This window comes from Aricia agestis, chromosome 5, assembly GCF_905147365.1.
Source record: "Aricia agestis chromosome 5, ilAriAges1.1, whole genome shotgun sequence".
NCBI classification, from domain to species: Eukaryota; Metazoa; Arthropoda; class Insecta; order Lepidoptera; family Lycaenidae; genus Aricia; species Aricia agestis.
This window is the reverse complement of record NC_056410.1, coordinates 714,222-726,634: the sequence shown is the minus strand read 5'-3', so window position 1 is coordinate 726,634 and position 12,413 is coordinate 714,222. Positions and strand designations below refer to the sequence as shown.

At 37.1% G+C, this 12,413-nt stretch overlaps 1 protein-coding gene across 3 annotated transcripts in view; it reads right to left on the bottom strand.

Moving 5' to 3' along the window:
• The window catches only part of LOC121727435, a 75,092-nt gene extending 62,881 nt beyond the window's left edge, over positions 1-12,211 (bottom strand). For all 3 annotated transcript variants that reach the window (XR_006035670.1, XR_006035671.1, XM_042115292.1), the window contains exon 1: positions 11,794-12,211. Coding sequence is in view for 1 of the 3 variants with exons in the window: in XM_042115292.1 (XP_041971226.1) it covers positions 11,794-12,080 (287 nt within the window). In the remaining 2 variants the exon portion in view is untranslated. The remainder of the gene's footprint in view (positions 1-11,793) is intronic.
• Positions 12,212-12,413: the final 202 nt, after the last annotated feature.

The following is a 12,413-nucleotide window of genomic DNA, read 5'->3' as shown; positions in this document are numbered from 1 at the left end:
AAAGACTGACGTCATACTTTCGTAGCACTTTGTATGGAGCGTTTCGGGCAGGTATTTTTTATGAGATATTTGAATTGTCATATCTTGGTGAATTAGCTTTCGGAGCTATCAGCTATCAGAGTCATTCTTTCAACGATGTTTCTATTTTTTAAGTGTCTTTCAATTACCGATAAGAAAAAAAAATAGTCATCATGCCTATTGTATTTATACTTACTTCAATAATTAATAATAAAATTTTAATAAAGGGGGCTTCGTGCACGAGTCCAGCTTGCAATTGGCCGATTATTTTTTTATTTGTTGGCTTTTGGCACTGAAACCGGGGGTGTACTTTGATACATACAAGGGTAATATTATTTATACTACTTTTATACTATTACTTATATTATTACGGTAATATTATTCTTACAATATGTTTTTATCATCGTTTCACTATATCGTCAAGTCTAAAGTCTAGTCAAAGTCTAAGTAAAAGTCAAAACAGTCAAGGAGTCAAGTCGGTCAATTCATTAAAGTGGTAGACGCTTTACTGAAACTTACGACGGAGTTTTGGAGGGAACACAAAATATCACGTTTCTGGGAGTTGCAGCATTTGGCATTTGCATACACTAATTGTCCATGATAACGAATAACTAATGGTTAATATTTTACCAATATTACACATTGAAAACCCAATTAACACAATTTTAGGAAAATAATACAAAAACACAACAGCACTCTTTCAAATTCCCGGCAAAACTCCATGCTCTGCTTTATTCAAAAATGTAGAGCAGCCTGCGGATCCCTTATATTTTAAATTTGATTACAACATTGATGTCCAGGTATCGTGGACTGATACACGGTATACATATTGATAGATAAGACGTCCCTGCCTATGTGTGGGACTGTTAAAAAATAGACAACTTAAGGTGGGGGAGCGCGTCCGTCCCTCTCTAACGCGTGCAGCCGCCTCGCTCTATATTTTCTATTCCCTTTCTGGGCACAATGATTGGTTATCGTTTTTTTTCTGAGGGCCAGCGTTTTTGATTAATACGCATGTAAACATTTTGTTTCTTTTCCGGCGCGTCCTGTGGGTATGCCCTTAAAAAGGTATGCTAATTGCATTACAAATACCGTCGTTCCTCTTTGTTTCTAATTCTATTTGCATTACTTTTACATTTTAATCCAAAACACGAAAAATAGTATCTTTAGATTTTGTACACTTTTGTACCCTATTTAATGGCCATTATATTTGCAACTGCACTAAGAATGTCTTTCTTACGGCCGGGCCGTCCTCAGAGACTAATGAATAGACATACATTTGCATATGCAAATTATATGCACTGTTTAAGGAATGAAAAATCCTGGATTTGATGGAATGATGAATATAGGCATATGGCGCATTTAATTACGGCACCACCGGAAAACTCTAAAATATAATAAATTTTAATAAGAAGTGACTTTTGATAGTGCATATTTTGTGTATATTTCGGGAATTTTTGTGGCTTTTTCGTGCATATTTCGGCACGTTGATCGTGCATATAATCCGATGTCTACTAATGAATAATGATATTGTATGGGGCTTATGTCAAAATCTTCATTTAATTGCAGTTATTAAATAGTTGTTATTCGTCTCTAAGTGCGGCACTTACCGCCGTACACAGAGACATAATTATGATTAACCTTTAATTTAATGACGAGTTTGACAGATAATGTATGGGGATTGGGGATTATGTCAAAATCTTCATTTAGTTAAAATTCGTCTCCGAGTGCGGCAATTAGTCTGTTTAATAAATGAGTATAACTGTTAACTATAATTATATAATATGAATGATTTCGTTTCTGTTGAAAGGCTCGCGACCGGTCCACTTCCCGCAGTAATGTGTCCGGTGACCGTACCATTAGTTAACTGGCATATTCTCACCTCGCGGCTTCGGTTACCGGACGTGGAAGGAATGTACTTCCAGCGGCTTCGGCCACGGCCAATTCGTGATAGTAACCTTAAATCGAATTGCCATTTAATGACTGATCGTAAACACTTTGTCGATACCAATTCTAAGTGAAGTCACATTAGCAACAGCGAAGTTAGAGAAAAAGGCAGGGCATTGCAATTTAGCAATGTGTTATGCCAATCTATACTAATATTATAAATGCGAAAGTATCTCTGTCTGTCTGTCTGTCCCGCTTTCACGCCAAAACTACCGAACCGATTGTAATGAAATTTTGTATACAGACAGTCTAAAGCCTGAGAAAGGACATAGGCTACTTTTTTACTGAAAAAAGCGTTGTAAGGAGGCGAAAATGCGTAAATTTGTTCAAATTAAGTTAGTTCCAAAAATCTATAATAGATGGCGTCGTGCGTCTTCTACATCGCGCTAACGCTTGCCCAAAAGTCTTTCTATAAGAGGTGGTATTATCTTACATTTGTTTTTCGATTTTTTTCGATTGTTATTTCTATTTTACGTTATTTAATAAATCAGTACTTTATCAGATAAAGTGCATAGATTCTATGCAGTGACGTAACCTTAAACCTATCATTGATAAATAGTTTATTGGTAAAGTTGTGTAATTGGGGGGCTAAATAAAATATAAAGTTTAATTTAAAAAATTAAAATATTATGTGCACACTGCACAGCTGTTTTGATTTAAGGGGTACCAGGGTTTTTTCTTTTTTATATAGGCTTTTGACACCAATTTTGTTGACATCGCGTGCTATAAACTGAAGTCCACGCGGACGAAGTCGCGGGCAACAGCTAGTTCTGATATAATTATGAATTAAATTGCCAAATGCAACTTGAGTTGCATTTGGCAATTTAACTTTAGGATGAGAAAATCTTTACCAATTTGATATTTATTGATTCTAATAAGATTTAAACTTCATCTTGGAGCTTGCTGCTCAAAATGAAACTCTGTGTAGGTACTCTATAATAATTGTGTACGTAGCGTAGTGCGTGAACGCTCAAAACAGACGCACACGTCGAACGCACGACATGCTCAAATCCAAGATGGCGGACTGCATTTGACGGAATCACCCCCCGCTAATAATATTATGTAGAGTATGTTGACGTAGGAACATCGGTGTTGGGAGTTCTTGCTCTAGTTTATATTAGTTAAATTCTTATAAGAAAAATCATTGTATTATAAATTGCTTTTTAAGAATCTCGGTTATGTTGAACAGTACGTAACGTACCTGCAGTCTTTGTCATATATCGCATTGGACAGAAAAAATTAATATGACGTAAAAAAAACCACAGCCGAACATATAACCTCCTCCTTTTTGGAAGTCGGTTAAAAAATGTAGAGCGAAGTAACAACTATTTAGTATTTAATAATAAACACTGGTAGACCTTTTTATTATACTTAGGTGAATGGGAAGATTCACAGTTCACTTGGTGTTTGTAAAGTCGGAACTTAAAAAATAAAACTGCATAGCAGACACAGCTGGTGTGCTAGCAAAAAAGCTAATTCTAGACCTAGTAACAGACAGCGAACGATCAAGGTCACTAGAGGCCCGATTGGATATTATGGGAATAGTAAATAGACGGGACGATACTATTTGAAATAGATAAAATATCCCGCCCAAAAGGGACTAAGATAGATAAATAAAAAAAGAACATCAAGAGGCCCGTCGTATCTCGGTCCAACCGGGCTCGGCGAGGACAAAAAATAGGCCAATAGAGAAGGTCTATGAGTGGGAGCAGAATGCACCGGGCCCGTGGAGGCTGGCCAATCGCTGCGCGCGCGCACCCTGCCGCCCCGCGCCCGCACCCCGCACCCGCCACTCGCCCTCCGCTATGCTAATGAGGAGCTTCTATAGCACAATTTTGGAACTAGAGAGGAATCTCCCATAAGTTTCGTTAAAATTCCAGACTTTGTTAGAAAACATTTCTAACTAAAACTTTTAAAACATTTCATATCGGCAAGGAACGTAAGTAGTTGCTGTTCCCAAGTTTTATTTAACCGACTTCAAAAAAACGAGGAGGTTATATGTTCGGCTGTGGCTTTTTTTTGTATGTTCAACGATTATAGATAAGCTGTTTAACTATGAACCAGTACAATACTCATAATTTTAAAATATGATTGAAAATATTTAAATACTACTACTATTGAAATCAAAAGTGGTTCTACATTTTGTCAGCTGCAACTAAGCTTGTGCAATGTGCGGTCATGCCTCGTAATTGTGTCCAAATTAATTTAAGTCTGTGAGTATTCTATTTTTTGTGTAACCCCTAACGCACTGTTTACGATTAATCAAAAAACATTATGTCGTTTAAAGACTTGTTTTTACAATTTTTATAATTAACAATTTTCATGAATTAACATGATTTTTCAAAATAATTAAATATTTTGAAAAAGCAAACGCATGTCCTTTAGTTAAATTTAATTGTTTGGAGTTTGTTCTATAGTATTTAAATATTTTTAAGGAAGATATTTTGAATACGTTCTATACGGTCATTGTGAACTTGGTATTGAGGAGTCCATATTATAAGACTCAAGAATGCTTCTAAATAATAAAGAATTTTATATGTGCTGGCGCGTTTAAATTTAAAAAAATAGTTTAAAACGCAGCGTCATGCCTAGCATATTGTATGCACGATCACATATAATTTATATTATTATATTACCGATATGAACATTGAAAGTTAATTTAGTGTCCAGGGTTACTCCCAAGTCCCTTATTGAAATTACTCGGGTTATTTGTGTTCCAGCTATGTTATTAATAACAAATCGAAAACGATCTATAAATGCTCGTAATAATTTAAAACAACCTATCCAACGACACTCCACACGGTGGGGTGGGAGCGAAAAAAAATTCATCCCCGCTTGATGTGTAGGGGAGGTCCCATAAAAAAAATTAAGACTTCATATACCATTTTGTCGGCACCATTTATATGTCCGTTTAAGCCGAATTACAGCTTTGCAGGTCCTATAGTCTCTGAGCAAATCGCGGACAGATAGACAGACAGAAAGACAGACGGACGGACGGACAGACCAATAAGGGTTCCTTGTTGACTACGGAACCCTTAAAAGACGACCAAAATTTGCTTGTTTTTATGCCGCGGTTAATACGTACCTAACGTTTAAATTGGTAGCATGGTAACCGTTCATACATTTTGTTTATATTTCGTTCTGGATGTATTAATAAAACGGAGTACACAGGTACATAATATACATAACAAGTAATGAGTGTTGTCACCCGCGTTATCAGATAAGTGGTATCAGGCCTGTGACCGCTAGATAACGACCACAGTGTGGCGATAACCACCGCCGTTGAATAAGCCCGTCACCATCACCATCATCATCATCGTCACCGTCACCATCACCATCATCGTCATCGTCACCATCATCAGCATCACCATAATCACTGTCGTTATTATTAATCATCAACCCGTCACAACCATAATTATTCAGAATCATTACCAGAGCGAGTAGTTTTGGCCCAACTGTAACAAAACAAAAATTTTAAATATGACTGAAGTTAACCAATTTTCAACCCTCAAGTAACACTGTAGCGTGTCCTAAAGTTGCAGTCAACTAGTCGGCTAAACGACGTATAGCCGTGTGATTGAATGGCGTTGTTCAGTCAAAGGGCTCTGTTTGATTGAACGGCTATTTTAACCAGTTGGCTGCGATATATATTTTTCAGTAATTATTATTTCTCATCCCTAAAATCTTCATTACAATAAGTGACAAAATTTTAATCCAAATAGAAATGATAAAATATTACTTATTAGAGACATTTTTATTCTCTAATAGTCAGGGACTCAGGGTTCCCTAGAACATTTTTTAAAAATAACTATCAAGCTAATTTATGTATATTGATAGGTTAATAGTTATATAATTTAAGAGTAACATTGTCCTACAAATAGAACAATCCATATTTTAGGACCATCAAATCAAAATATTAAATCCTTTCTATCTTTGTTAGCTACCACTTCCGATAAAGCTTCTTCGCAAAGGAAATTGTTGTTCATCTTATCAAAATGAAGCTACTCACGAACAATTAGCCTGATAGTAATAACTAATAAAAAAATGTTCTAGGGAACCCTGAGTCCTGAGTCCTGACCATAACTTTTGTAATGGAGCCAAGTTAATAGCTTTATAATTTTTGCTATAAAGGTGCACCGTGTAACAAAACTAAAACATAATACATGAGGATGTGTGTCCCATAGAGCACACTTACACCCCAAAGTGTGTAACTTTTTCAGCGCTTTTTTAGGGTTCCGTAGTCAACACGGAACCCTTATAGTTTCGGTCTGTCCGTCCGTCTGTCTGTCTGTTAGTCCGTCTGTCCGTCTGTCTATCTGTCCATCTGTCCGTCCGTCCGTCTGTCTGTCCGCGGTTTTGCTCAGAGACTATAGAACCTACAAAGCTGTAATTTGGCATAAATGCACATATTAATGAAACCGATAAAATTGTACATGAAATCTTAAAAATATATATTTTTATGGTACCTTTTCTAACCCTATATTGCGCGTGGCCCAACATTTGCCGGTTATTATTTTACATTCTGCAAAGATATCACATTGTTACTACGGTAAACCTTTAGTGCATGATTAAAAATCTCCACAGCCGAACTTATAACCTCCTCCTTTTTGGAAGTCGGTTAAAAAATATTAATATAATTATTAGGTTATTATAGCTTATACGAAATTAATTAGTCAGTTTTCTTTAAATTTGAATTTGCAGCTTTTGTGTGCTATTTATATCGAGGACACAGTTTCGAGTTTCGACCTACAAATCGTCCAATAACTAAAAATAACACTGATAAGCCTATCACTCAACCTGAAATGGAAACAAAATACGATTGTCGAAGAGATTATTATTTGTATTGTATGCAAATTTAAAGTAGCTGAATAACGAATATGGATTTACTGAAAAGTTTTCAAACCAAATTTTATGGTCGTTTTTTTACTGCCGCACTCAGAGACTATTAAGAATATTGATTACTTAACTGTACATACAGTACTCCCAAATCCCAAATTAATAATGCGCATGGAAATCTTCGCTAATTGTCGTAATCACGACAACACCCGAATCTATGAAACGCAAGAGCCCCAAATAATGGTGCATTTTGCACCTTGTTCAAAGGAAATAGAAGTAAACGAAGATACATCATCTGTCAAACGTGTCTGAGTGGCGGCATCAGTTAGAAGGTTTACAGTACCTATTTTAAATATTATGTATAATTATTGTATACCAACAATGAAAGTAGATTTACCCGCACCGGTGGTAGGCACCAGTGTAGTCCCGACGTTCAGAGAATATTTGAAAAAAAATAAAAATATTCTGAATAAAAAAATTTGAGTTTGAGTTAAGGTATTATTTACCAAAATATGATACGAAAAAGTTGTATTTACTTATTAGGTAGTTATTTAAAAAAAACCGTTCCAATTTATCGTTACTATCTTTGATGCAACTCATATAGAGCGTAGACTTGTAGAATGTAGAGTGTTGACCACGAAACTGTATAATGCCCATAGTGAAATCAAACGAAATAACATAATATTAAAGCTTTGAAAATATAAAAACTATAGGTAATGGATTAATGGTGTATAGTGCTTGTAGTCAAGGTGCAAGGTGCTGGTATAATTTCGACAGCAAATCTAGAATTGAATAGGATTTGACAAAACGTAACGCAGAATGCTTATAACAAAGCTCTTTCGAAACCTTTTGCCAAATCGTATGGGATTTGGAATAACTTCGACAGGCAACATTCCTGTCGAAATTATTGAATGTGAATGACTAAGGGCAAATGGCCTGCAGTCTAAGGGAAATTGGCTTAAGTCAATGATATAAAACTATTTATCCTGCTGCTGATGATTATAGTGAGGCGCAGAGGACAATGGATACTTGTGATCCAAATATAAAGTTATATTGTATACTGTACAATGTGGACGTCAGTAAGGTGGACGTCAGTACGGCATTATCTGCGGTCGGAGCGTTGACCGCGCCGCTGCGTTTATCTACAGACTGCAACGCTCTGGGGTTCAATTCTCAGCACTCGAATGTCAAATACGACTGTCTGATTCGCTCGCACTGGTGCCTGATTCTTATCATCCAAATGTCGAGGCTATCTGGGCTGTCTAGGCTGTCTGACTTACGAACACACATGCTGCGTGCGTGAGTGGGACAGCCTGAGATCGAAGCGACTTTCGAGGCTAGAGAATCAGGCCCCTGCATATTTGAGGGAATGCATAACAATATAGGAATACATTTTATACTTATGTGTGAGCATGATATTATATTAATGTGTAGAGGCAACTTTGTGTCGACTGTCGTTGTCACTGTGCCAGCTTAGTGAGCGCGTTTGGAGTTCAAATCTCAGAAGCCAGGACGGAACAGGACATAAGTTAAATTAAAATTCTTAGAGTTGATACAATACTGGCATAGAGCAAGGAAAATCATAAGCAAATATTATGTCCGGGTCCCTTTACACATTCATAATCTTTGTCTATCATGTTAGGCCAAGGTACCATAATATATCATAATATGTATGTATTAGATAAGTAAAGGTTGTACACTTGTAATAAGGTAATTAAGGTTCTAGACTATATGCCGCTCATTGACTAATTTGGTTTGGAACTCAAAAGCACAGATAAATCATTATTATACCTATCCATAATATAATCATTTTAAACTAAAATAGAAATGAAAATAAAATTGTCAGTTTGTTTATATAGGTAACTATAGAACGAAATTTGTTGTAGAAATACTTAAGTTCCAGGAATGGACATAGGATAGTTTTGTCTGGAAAATGTATGACAAAAACCCCTTTACTGTCCAAACGACGACGAGTAGTAGGCGCTATCAAGGAACATATTAATATACTATAAAGTAAAGTTAAATATTTGTGAGCTTTTCATTCAGAGATTTTTATCATTTCATTTTATACGTGGGAGAGCCATGCTTCGGCACGAATGGGCTGGCTCGACCGGAGAAATACCACGTTCTCACAGAAAACCGGCATGAAACAGCGCTTGCGCTGTGTTTCGCTGAGTGAGTGAGTTTACCGGAGGCCCGATTCCCTTTCCTATCCTCCCCTATTCCTTTCCCTTCTCATCCCTACCCTCCCCTATTACCCTATTCCCTCTTAAAAGGCCGGCAACGCACCTGCAGCTCTTCTGATGCTGCGAGTGTCCATGGGCGACGGAAGTTGCTTTCCATCAGGTGACCCGTTTGCTCGTTTGCCCCCTTCTTTCATAAAAAAAAAATCGAGACAACTGTTGAATACAGTTGTCTCGATGAAAATATTCGAGTTGTTTTCTGAATTACTTAATATCTATATCCAAATTAATTATAATACGCAATACGAGTGTAACGTACGTCTCGTGAGTTAGACTCTACCTAAAATATCACAATTCATAGCAATGTAGAGCTAAGAAATTAATTTGTTTCAATTGTGTATTTCATGTTTTATAAACCTTGAATAATTTAAATTGAATTAAAATAAAAAATAAAATATAAGTACACAGAGCTTAGTGCTTACCTTCAAACGTTTTAAACAGGTGTAAAATAAGTGGATGCAATTTGCAATATTATTGGTTTTTGGTTTAGTACGTAATATGTAATATGACAACAGTCTAATAAAATATATAATACTCTATACAAAGTGTAACTTTAGAGTGTGTACACTGTACATGTTCATTGAAGAAAGTTCACTGTGAAAATATCAGCGCTGAAAGATCTATTTTTTTCACTTTTGGATGGGCAAGCGCCCCAGCCCCCAGCGTCACGAGTTTTTCCATACAAAAGTGAAAAAAATGGTCTTTCAGCGCTGTTACTCTTACAGTGAACTCTCTACAACGAACACGTACACACCCAAAAGTATTATCACTTAGTTTTGTTATACCCTGTATATTTTATTAGACTGTTCCTATAATAACATCACTAAGGTGTGTTAACAACACATAACATTACATTGAAAATGTAACTATCTAGACTCTGTATTATTGTAATTCTACCAAAAACATAATAGAACATAATGAAACATTTCTCAGAGCTTACAAAGACTTGAATCAGCAAAAAATATGATACTGATTCTTGAATGGAACACAGCGAGCAGCGCTCAGTATTGAGCTCGCTCAGCTCTATATAGAGACATTTGCTGACGACACAATTCGTACAGACTATGATTAATCAAATAGTTCGAACTAGATGACGCCCGCAACTCCATTGCGCTAAAATCGTTTATCATGCACGACCCGTACATTTTACCAGCATGAAGACTATCCTATGTCCTTTTCCGGGACTCAAAGTATCTCCATATCAAATTTCAGAAAAGTCGTTTAGGCGGTTTGGACGTAAGAGGTCACAGATAGACAGACAGATACAGTGTGGATGATAGAGAATGCCCATTGTTTTAACGTACATTATTACTTACATACTTAAATCTATATATCTATATATAAAACTCAAAGGTGACTGACTGATTGACATAGTGATCTATCAACGCACAGCCCAAACCACTGGATGGATCGGGCTGAAATTTGGCATGCAGCTAGATGTTATGACGTAGGCATCCGCTAAGAAAGGATGTTTATAAATTCCAACTCCCTGGGGTTAAAATAGGGGACGAAATGTTGTATATTATAAAACTTCTTAAACGCGAGCGAAGCCGCAGGCAAAAGCTCGTATAATATAATAGTAAACATTGTTAATGTCAATTAAATATAAATTATCAAAATAGGTTTTCATAGAGACATAAGAATAAATAGTTGCCTTGCTAGTTTTAACTTTTAAAGCAGTGGCTTCTTTGATTGTGATGGTTGTAGAGCAAACATCACTAACTCTATCGAGTATTGTTTGCCATGCTCGTTGTTATGTTACTGACACTAATTAGTAATTAGTTTGTGCACTACATTTTTCATGAGAATGAAGAAAAAAGTAAATCTTAATTGGAATAATCAAGTTGCTTGATTTTCGTATTGCATATTGTAAACTGTGGCACATTTTTTTGAGAAAAAAAATCCTAAACCAGCAACACTTTAGTGTCGTAATATCAGAAAATCTCGTGACTATATTGTGCTAAAAGATTTAACTAAAGAAATATACTATATTATTATTATATTAAAGGCCTGTTTCACCACTTCCTGATAAGTGGATATAGGCTATCCGTCACTTAACTTGACAAATAGAGTCTATATTATTAATGTAGAGCTACCTGCACGGTATTTTCCAATGTACACTTGTACCGACTTGAGAGGATTATGTAAATTATAATAATACGCAATGCTAGTACCTAGTCAATTACGTATTTTCTTCGTTATGAATTATAATAATCCTAGCACCATCTCGAATGCATATTATCATACATAATGCATATTATAAGCTGGTTCTTTTTAACTTGCTCCTCGACAGTTACGACTTACGACTCCAGAGACGACAACCGACCGACATAACGCAAAATCTTACATGGAGGACAACAATATTATGGAAACTTAATATCGATCGTTAAAATTTAATAATTTACGTCTCAGCGACGCCCATTTTCAAAATGGCGCACTCCGTGACGTAATCTTTGGAAATTGACAAGATTTCCTCGCTAAATAAGTAAATATGAAAACGCACATTACAGTACCTAGAGATAAAACTCTGGTATCTGTCGGGGGCCCGCGTGAGCCGCTGGAGAGTCACTGTGGTGTGCGGAGGTGTCGCCGCGTCACTCTCGCAACACGATTAATAATCCAATTAGAATGCTCCGCGAACGCGGAACGTGCACGCCAGATGTGTGCACGAGGAGTGCGAACAAAGAGCATTTTCAAAATGGCGTACGACTGTCCAAATCGAAAATAAAAAATCGGAAAGCGGACTCACCGACACCGACCAACATGGCGGAGGACAAAGGATCCGGGTGCACCACCGCCGGCACCGGAACCCGGGCCCGGCCCCGCGACCGTCGCCGGGCCTGACGACGCCGGGAGCGGCGGTCGCGATGATTTTTTGTGTAATATTTGATGTTTGAACCGTATCGCGACGTGGATGCACTCGGTCGAGTGCATTAAAGAGTACTGACCTAGGGCTGGTTGCATCGGCGCAGAGCTGCACACGCGCGCACCGACGCACACAGCTCCACGCCACCGAGTATACACCGATGTGAGCATTACGTCTCAGTATTTAAAGGTCGTATTCGCTTGGGCCGGCGCGCGGTGGCACCGAGCGGTTCGATAGCCATGGAAACGAGCTGAAAGTATGTTCAGGCTGTACCCGCCGACGACGGACGAGAAGGTTTCATTGCAGGTACGTTCAAAATCGGAACAGATTAAGACGCTCCTAAAAACTGATGGAAAGCCTTATGAACTCTTAAAGACTTATTTAAAAAATATTTTTAAACACATTTTTAATCGAAGATTAAGTTTGAATAGATTTGTAAACAGTCTGTAAACTTTGCTGATCACGTCAGCAAAATCAACATGCAGTTGTCTGCGCGTCGAACA